General features: G+C 36.5%; 1 protein-coding gene across 2 annotated transcripts; it reads right to left on the bottom strand.

Annotated features, from left to right (window-relative positions):
- Positions 1–4,592: 4,592 nt before the first annotated feature.
- On the bottom strand, positions 4,593–9,905 carry LOC130869833 (olfactory receptor 1038-like). Of its 2 annotated transcripts, none has more exons than XM_057762288.1 (2): positions 9,899–9,905; positions 4,593–5,548 (listed from the first exon to the last, which is right to left on the bottom strand). In XM_057762288.1, exons 1-2 carry the CDS (start codon positions 9,903–9,905, stop codon positions 4,593–4,595), a joined length of 963 nt encoding a protein of 320 aa, XP_057618271.1. The 2 variants fall into 2 exon arrangements, with proteins under 2 accessions (XP_057618271.1, XP_057618272.1); XM_057762289.1 differs by lacking the exon at positions 9,899–9,905 and adding an exon at positions 6,934–6,940.
- Between the last annotated feature and the right edge of the window lie 223 nt (positions 9,906–10,128).

Below are 10,128 nucleotides of genomic sequence, written 5' to 3'. Positions count from 1 at the left end.
GGGCTAATGTTTACTGATAAATCTGCTGGGGGCGTGATCCCAGCAGCCCTTTTTCTTTTGCTCCACTATTCCTGTTCTCCACGGGAACCTGTGGTCCTGTAAGTCTATTTCCTTATTAAAGCTGTATATATCTATATAATCTGTCTGCATTCATTTACGCCGCCACATTTTGGCGCCCAAAGTGGGGCTATTTTGCCCCCGACCCGGCACAGGGGGGGCGCAAGCTCCAATCTTTCCCAGCTAGTTACCGGAGCTCAGGAAGTGCGATTTACAGTGCGCTCCCTGCTCGCTTTCCCTTCCCCCATTCCAGGCCACTACAGTCACAGAGCAGTGACCCCCACAGAGCAGTTAATAGCTCCCTGCTTCTTCCAAACCCTCACTGCCTGATTTAAGGGAAGCACCTGCGGTTTTGAAGCAAAAGCCGCCAACCCCTTCCCTTAACAGGCAGTACAATAATTTTTGTTTTGAGTTAATTGTTTCAGACCGGCTCTGGCTTAGACCACGTGGACTCAGGTGCATTTCTTTCGCCACCACTGGCAGAAAAACTTCATTACAGGTACATAATTTTCTTTTATAAATAAGAAAAATGTCTAAAAACATTACCATTCAAGACTTTAACAGCCTTTTCAGTTGTACCATGTGGGAGATTTTACAAGAAGTGTCTGTCAGCCCACAGATATGGGTCTTTCTGGGATTCGTAGTTTTCCTTGGTACTGTATGGTTTGATAATAAAAATATGATAAAGTCTTTACAAGACGAGGTTGAACGCTTAAAAACAATTGAAAATGACAACAATCTTCTCAAAAATCAGTTTGAAGTTCTCCAGGCAGAGAACAGATCTTTGTTTAACACAACTCGACAAACTGAACAAAATTTAGAAGAGGTACAGGCTGATGTTAAGGAGAAATTCATTACTATGAAAGAGGAAACAGCTGATTTGAGTCGTAAGCTTCAGTCCCTTTCAGTAAAAACTAAAACATTAACGGCTGATATGAAGAAGGGGGATTAACTGGTTTTATGGGATGATTGGTATCTGTAAATTACTGTTTATAGAAAATTGTATTGGTACTGTTTCTTGTATATTGATATATTGAATATTGAATGTGAGTGTTCCTACCTCTATTTTTGTATGAGTATGCTTATAACTTTGTCTATATTGTATTGATACATCTACCATATTACATTGTACATTTCTACCTCTGATACTATGACACTGTTTACAGTTGAAGATCATTGTCTTCATATATTGCACAGTTGTTTATTCTTTTAGTCTTCAACTTAGATAGGTATTGAGAATTATATGTTTGTCATATTTATTTTTAAGTTAATCAGGTCTTTTAGTTACATAGAGATTATATTTAGTATAGATAGTATGATCTTCAGCCTCTTCAAGAGCTATAGAAAATGGCCTTTAATCTAACCTAAAATTTCTGTGCCAACGAGACACAATTACTCCTGGCAACACCACTCTACTCCCGAGAGAATGTTGAGCACCAAAGACACTCCACTGGGAGCTTGTCTTCTTGGCAGAACTGGCCTTTGGGTTAAGAAAAGCCCATACCTCAACTTCTGACAAAGATACAGACTATCCCTAAGTGGATAAAACAGGATTGTCTTATCCTGCCAAGACAGGATAGGATAGTTCTAAGAATGGTATGCCAGTTATGTTAGGCCTTAGCCAAAGTTGGTTGACTCAACATTACAAACGAGACTTTGGGTGATTGCCCAGGTAGTCAGTTGTCTCTGTCAATTGTTGCACATTTTGGATATCTCTCGATTGTTAAGTAATATTTATTCCCTTCTCAGATCTTTGACGGAGTTAAAGATTATATAATTGTAGTTACTCTCTATGTTATTTAGACTCCTTGAGATAGAATGTTTAACAAAAGTTTTGTTCTCAATATTGTTTGTTATATTTATTATTTGTTATTATTGTATATAGTTGTATTTGGTTTAGTTCTATCTTATTTAGACAAAAGGGGGAGATGTAGGGATATAGCCCCACCCATTGGGGGCGTGTTCGCCTCTGGCTAATGTTTACGGATAAATCTGCCGGGCGTGATCCCAGCAGCCCTTTTTGTTTTGCTCCGCTTTTCCTGTTCTCCACGGGAACCTGTGGTCCTTTAAGTCTATTTCCTTATTAAAGCTGTATATATCTATATAATCTGTCTACATTCATTTACACCGCCACACTTCTGGGAGCAGATAAACATGGATGCAAACATAGAGTTCAAGAAAATGGAGAGGCAAAATTAAAGATTGCTAATCAAAATGAAGGATGTACGTAAAAGACATATGAAAGCTTGTTGTCTTGAAACACAGTTTTAATATATTTGGAGGAGATTGTAGAGTCCTTGAGATATGAAAGAAAGAGGTCAGGGAGATATTGTGTTTAAATGTTTATGGGGAAGGGAAGCAGGGAGGTGAGGAATAGGAGAAGGTTAGTGGTTAATTAAGCAAAACTATCCAGAAATGGGCAAACCTATTAAGACCTACTAGTTTTAAAAGTAATTAAAAGTATAATTTTGAAAATATTATTTGTATACAGATCCCCTTCTGGGCAGATAATATTATTCCTAGAAGGCAGGGATTATTCAATTTTCACAAGTGTGAGTTACATCATCATGTGTTTAATGAGGTGTTGGGTTACTTTCCCTTGACTACTCTCAGACAGATCTCTACTCTTAGACTTTTGACAGTGACAATTTTGGCTACTTAGACTTAAGAGACTCCATTTTACAACTATTCTATTGCAATATCTTCACTTTTTCAAGAACTGAAAAAATATTTTGAAATTACTTGGGTAATTGAGACATAAGTCTTCAGTTTTCCTTGAGATAAGTAAGAGAAACAGTCTCCAGAAACTGATTTTCAGATTTCCACAATGAAAATGTCAGCTTGTCAAGGAATGTGTTAAGTGGTTCCATAAAAGTTTTTCTAAACTGATAAACCTAAAGGGCTTGCATAAAAGGAAAGATGATAGATGGTGATGATGATGAAGATAGGTAGGTAGATAGATAGATAGATAGATAGATAGATAGATAGATAGATAGACAGACAACTAGATTATAGGCATTCCCTCACGTGACTTTTGGCTTGAATAAACCAAAATACTTGCAAAGAAAAATATGCATTGGTAGATGATTTAATTCAAAATGTGTTGAATATCCTGTGAACTCAAAAGTCTTCCAGCCTCAGCATGAAGGCTTGAAAATTAAGCCCAATGAGGATGAGCTGGCATAAGTCTCAGAGTCGGAAGGTTTGAAAATCATTATCTGGTGTCTGAGGGGAGACAGACACTCAGCTCAATGACCAAGGAAGAAAAATCACCCTATAACTACATTTTCTATTCTGTGTCTTAGACAGATCAGATTATGTCTGGCCACATTAGTGAGATGGCTTTCTCTGTTGATTTTAAGTGCTAACCTCTTCTAGAAAACCCTTATGGATACACCTAGAGATAAAGAATTGGCAACATTGTGTAGTCCACTTGGCACATAACCTTAACGGTGACGTAAACTAATTTCAGAAAGTCACAACTATTGTGTTTGTAAAAGATATAGTGAAAAGTGATGACTAGCATACATGGTACAGATAAAGTGCAAGGAGTTACATAGGATCATGTGATATCCATGGACTTGGAGAGTTATCCCCATAGTTAAGAATACTTGCTTCTTTTACATAGGAACACGGTTAAAGACTCAGCAGCAACTAGTGGGTTAGGGAATCTGATACTCTCTTCTAGCTTTCAAGCATACCAGATATGCACATGATGAACTTTACAGATGGGTAGGAAATAAACTTACTAGCAAAATTAAGTACATTTTAAAAGTTTTTCCTAGAATATCACATCTCTGGTTTAACTACTAATATTTTACTAAATGCATTGAACAGAAAAGAAAGTAGAAAGCCAAAGATAGATTTACCAACTGTGTTCACTTTCTGTTCAGTGACATCAGAGCTAAAATTCATTCAACAAAGAGTTTATCAAGGCCTTAAAGTAGTGTCTTTTGAAAAAAATCTAGTGTGTGTGTGTGTGTGTGTGTGTTCATGTGTTAGTAGAGGCACACCTGTGCCATTACATCTGTGTGGAGGTCAGAGAATAATCTCTGTTGTTGTCTGTCACCTCCTATCTTGTTTGAGACACATCTCCTACCCTTCATCATAGCCTACATAATGTTAGTTGACTTATAAGCTTCTGGGATCTTCTGTCCCAGCCTCCAATCTTCCCATAGGAGTACTGAGACTATAGATGTCCATTAACATGTTAAAATTTAGGTGGGAATTTTAGGTTCAAAGTCAGAACCTCATGCTTGTATGGAAAGTGTTTTATTGACTAAATAATATCCTAGAAAACTCTCTCTCTCTCTCTCTCTCTCTCTCTCTCTCTCTCTCTCTCTCTCTCTTTCTCTCTCATCTATCATTTACAAATAATCTGTCTACTTCTCTGATGAACTTCTATTGTGTTTGTCATGTTTGAGAACTCTAACAAATGGAAGCAAATGGAAGGACTTTACTCATCAGAAGTATGATAAAAATGAATTTATTTCAGAGATACAAAGAGACATATCTGTGTATTGCATTGGTCCTGGTCAAGAAATTCCTTTCTTAAGGTGCCTTAGAGGTACTACATAGCATTTTTCAAGGGCTTTCCTCAGAGCATTCTTTACCTCCTGGTTCCTTAAACTGTAGATCATGGGATTGAGCATGGGGATGACAATTGTGTAAAACACTGAGGCCATTTTGTCTGTGTCGAGGGAATGGCTTGATTTTGGCTGCAGGTACATGAAGATGAGTGTTCCATAGAATATGGTCACAGCTGTGAGATGAGAAGCACATGTTGAGAAGGCTTTGCACCTGCCTTCTGTGGACTGGATTCTCAATATGGCAGCCACAATGTACAAGTAAGAAATAAGGACAGTAGTCAAAGAACTGATCATGTTGAATCCAGCAAAGATGAATATCAGAATCTCCTTGAGGCTGGTGTCAGAGCAGGCAAGAGCCATCAAAGGGACATCATCACAATAAAAATGATTGATTATATTAGGACCACAATAAATCAGTTGGAAAGTAACTACTGTGTGGAGCAAAGCAACCACAAAGCTGTATAAGTAGGGACCCATTACAAGCCATAGACATACCTTCTGAGACATGACCACCATATACAGAAGAGGGTTACAAATGGCCACATAGCGATCGTAAGCCATGACAGCAAGGAGGAACATCTCTGAAATCAAGAAGTTCAGGAAAAACCCAAGCTGGGTTGCGCAAGCATAGAAAGATATAGACCTTCTATTGGTGAGTAGGGTCTCCAGGAATTTGGGGGCTACTGAAGAGGAATAGCAAAGATCCACAAATGCCAGATTACTGAGAAAGAAGTACATGGGGGTGTGAAGTCGAGAATCCAACCTGATTAGTGAAATCATTCCTACATTTCCCACCACAGTCAGACTGTAGACCACTAGAATGAGCAGAAAGAGAATGATTTCTATCTCTCTATGGACTGCAAACCCTAACAGAATGAATTCTGTCACACCAGTGTAGTTCCCTTTAGGCATTTCTTCAAGTGTTAACAGCTGAAAAGAAAAAACAAACAAGGTAAGACTAAAAAGACAAATTGCTGGGGGACAAAGACATTGATATCAAATTCAACTGTTCTGTGTTATGGTTTGTGAGACAATGCTGTTCAATACAGCAGCACAGCAAATATATCAATTGTATATTCTTTCAACAGCTTCCAATTTTCAAAGCAAATATGCAAATTTTAATAACATAAAGTAAACCAACTGGGCTGTGGCTACTGTTCAATAGTTGATTACTTCCCTAGCATATCATATCTAAAAGAGAAAGAACACTGCCCTCTCATTCACGTTCATTTGATGATAAGAACACTTTTTGATAGTTTGGTGTGGGTGATCTGAAAAGTTATCATTTTAATTTAATTTCCTTTTAAAATATAAGTTTAAAACTATATATTTTTGCCCATTGTGTTTGTTAAAACCTAGACATCAACTATATATCTTTATCATCTATATCTATATCTACTATTTTGCTATATATCACAAATATAAATATCTATCATCTATCTATATCTTTATCTATCTTTGCATCCATTCATGTATCTATCTATCTATCTATCTATCTATCTATCTATCTATCTATCTATCTATCTATCTATCTATCATCTATCATCCATCATCTATCTATCTATCTATCTATCTATCTATCTATCTATCTATCTATCTATCTATTTATCATCTATCTATCTATTTATCTATCTATCATCTATCTATATCTATCTTTATCTATCTTTGCATCCATTCATCTATCTATCATCTATCTATCTATCTATCTATCTATCTATCTATCTATCTATGACACAAGACATGTTCTGTCCCAACAATTTAGTTTCTAATTGGTAGATTCAAAGCCCATTTTGAAAGAAAGAAGGTTGTTAGAATAAAACTGATGAACTCACCTGAGTAATTAAAATAATTTTAATAACTCACATCAGCATTTTGGGAAACAAATGGAATAGAAAATCAGACAAATTTAATACTGGTCCGTATTGCTCAAATTTCAGATGTGGGAATGTAGAGATTGCACTTCCATTTCCAGACCTCTGTGGCAAATCTCTCTGCAGGTGCTGTGAAGGAAACAATGGGGACTTGGTTGGCACAGGACACTTTCCTTTAAAAGTTCACCAAGATAAAGCTTATTCTCCTTCATGATATATCCATATTAAAATGGAAAGTTATAAAACACATGAAGCCCCATGAAAACACATGTTTTTAAATCTCACTTCTTGAGAAGATTGCCGCGCACCGCGCCCCCGTGTTTACACTCTGTGCGCTGGCACACAGTTCGCGAGCTTCGGGCAAGGGGCTGGAGGTTAAAACACACAGACACACACAGACAGAGAGACAGCAACACGGGTCATCCTTGAATTCCCCAAGAATGCCCCCTTTATTCTGTTCAGGGGCAGATTATATAGAGATAGCCACACCCCAGCCAAACCCACCAGAAACAACTCTCCTGCCATCAGGAACTCCTGAAGGTCTCGTGCTCAGAGCAGCTGAAGGCACTCAGATCAGGAGATTACAAGAAATTCAGGATCTGGGGTCTCACTGCTCCCAACAATTGTCCTCATTTTAATGTGTTGCCTCCAACCATGGATCTGTATTTGACATACACTTTCTTTCAAACCATTCAAAGTCTCTTAGGAGAAAGCCAATTCTCAGTCAAACAAATGTTCTTTTTGCACAAGAACTGTTCATTTCATTCATCAAATTTTCTATAGCATTTGCAAGAACAGAGGAGCATTTGAGGGAATATTTACTTTGTACATAGGATTGTTGAAGTGTTGTATGTAGGCATCAGCTCTGTGTAGCTTCAGCACAACTGGACAAGTTCTGAGTAGGAAAATTAATGGAAGACTTGAGGGAGGGAGCGACTGCAAACATCAGCAGAATGTCACTTCTTACCTGGTTATGGAAGAAATCTTGGCCTGAGTGTTGCCATTATCTTTAAGGCTCTTCTCTAGGAGTGACACTGGTGTATATATGTCTATGATGTTTCTTTTTCAGTGTTTGTTCCTAGTATTCCTTACATGGTAGTCTCCAAGGTCACTGGCTCTCTTGGGTCTAACTGGCATTTGGAAATTCTAAGGAGAAAATGACTGTCCTCTGGAGGCAAAGGTGTCATGAGGTCATATTTGAATCAGAATCATCTCACCCACCATGAAGTAACAGGATTCGCTTATATGTATGAATTCTAATTTGTGCAAACACAAGGCTGGGCTTGAATGAATGGTAAACCAGGGAAGTAGCACATCTCTTTTTAATGTGGTTACTTTTTTTGATCTTCTTCTCTCTCTCTTGCTTTGTTTCCAGCTTAGTAAGATGGTTTCGATTGAAGAGTGTTTTAACAGCTCCCAATCTTGTGTTTTACATCTATGAGTTAGAGAGTTTTAATTAGACAATTTATTTCATTTTTTCTTTTGCAAGTGTAAAAGTGAAAATAATAAAAATTATCTTTAAGGAAAGCATAACTCCAATTTTTAAATATATTAAAAATAGTGTTTGAGAGCTTCATATAATATCGTTGGTAGTCATTTGTATTCTATATTATTTTAGTATACAATTAAGTGAGGGCCTTCCTCAATGCACATTGCTGATGTTTGTTTTGTTGATGCAGAGTAGAAGACAAAATTTTCACCATGGCTCATGATAAACAATACAACTTTCCCCCTTTTGATTTTCTGGATTTCTTGATGCCTGCACTAAATCTCCCGTTCTTTTCTCTATCCTAACCTCAAACTCACCAGTTTCATTCAGCCTTGTGAATTTGTGTTTTCTTAGATACTCTTTAATTATTTTTATACTGACATTTCCTATATGTTTTTTTTTCAGGGCTCACTGTAGTCTTTAATAAATCTGAATTTTACATCAGTATGTGGTCTTAACCAAACATTCCAATTTTTATTCTTATATTCTTCATACAATTGGTTAATTATTGGATCCTTACTTAATGATAACTTACTTATGTCATTTACTTAAAATATCAAGAAACTACAAGTTCCAAATAGTATACAGTTTCCTGAGACACAGTTGTGAGTAAATGCAGATAAAATTCACAGCTTTAAGCAGTACTTGATAATAGAGGAGTGTGATATAAATGCACAGTGAAACATCTTTTCCAAAATTATACTCCATAGTGGAGAAAATCTATGGCTGTATGAGAAGGGGTGGCATAGGGATTAGGGAGAAAATTGTGATGATAGAAGCAATTTCTACTTCTCAATTTCATTTACTGCATGATAATCAAAATTGAATCACAACACAGAAGCTTAATTATGTTGCCTTTTCTTATTGCTGTCTTCCTAATTCTATTTATGTTTATTATTAATACTCAAATAAATTTAAAAATTTCATTGAAAGAATGTCTTTCTTCTTTATACTTTCATTTTTTATTTTCATGCATGTGTATGTGCTTGTGTCTGTGTGTATGTATACACCTATACATATATGTGTGCATATGTGTGTGCAGGTTTTGACAGAGGCCAGAAGTGGGTGTCAGATCTCCTTACGTGAGGCACCTTACGTGGATGTTGGAAACCTAATTCAGGTCTTAAAGAGCAGAAAGTGCTCAACCATCTCTTCAGGGCTCTTCTCTTTCCCTTTGTTCTTAACATACTTACCAGCTCTTACCAACAAGCTTAAACAGTCTAAATTTACTAGAATAATCTTTATAACATGAATATAAAGCAAATAGACACATTATCATACTTAAGTTTTTCACTACCTAATTCTATCAGGTTGCATTTTTAAAACCCATTTTCTCTGTGACCATATCTTTTCTGTTGATAACCCCTTAACGCTGTTGAACATGAAATCACAATTTCCAGTTTGAACCCCTGCTACAGTATACAGACTACTCTTTTCTGGGGCCTTTTCACAAGTTGATTCAATGAACACAAAGCAACTCCTGACTTCACTTTTCTATTAAGAAAATATAACTTCAATTACAGTTATACATTTGCAAATTTGTGTAATAGAAGAATAAAATTAGAAACCAATATAATGTTTCTCTCTTATCTAAACATTGGTGAATAGTATCAATAGGATGTTTCTCTCTTATCCAGACATTGATCAATAGTATTAATTGCATCTGTGTAGACCACACTGACTTCTGTATTTTCACTTTCCCTTTCATTTAAATCCAAATCCCACTACACATATGCTTCCTTTACTTAATTTTTTAGCATGCCTGCTTTCAGTGTTTCTTATGAAATTCAAGGAGATTTGGTGGCTATGTGTAGATATCCTCTGTGATGCTTTTCCTTGCAAACAAGCATGTATGAAATTTTTTCTATTTATTCATATCAAAAATTTCATACTCCTCATTTAAACAAGTTTATGTCAGTAGGGCTAAACCAGGGTGACTTATGGAAACATATGTGTTTGAGGCTGGTTGTGTTTTGGCTGGTTATGTTTTCAGAAAACGATCAAGGCACAGTCAAGCATTTTATTTAAGCTCAGTTCAAAATGCTATTATGCATAAGTAGGAATCAATAATCTAATCATTGAAACTTGCAGACTATCACACTTATTCAAGTTGCTGACACAG

This window comes from Chionomys nivalis, chromosome 2 (assembly GCF_950005125.1).
Source record: "Chionomys nivalis chromosome 2, mChiNiv1.1, whole genome shotgun sequence".
Taxonomy (NCBI): Eukaryota; Metazoa; Chordata; class Mammalia; order Rodentia; family Cricetidae; genus Chionomys; species Chionomys nivalis.
The sequence above is the reverse complement of the archived record's forward strand: the minus strand, read 5'-3'. Positions and strand labels throughout refer to the sequence as shown.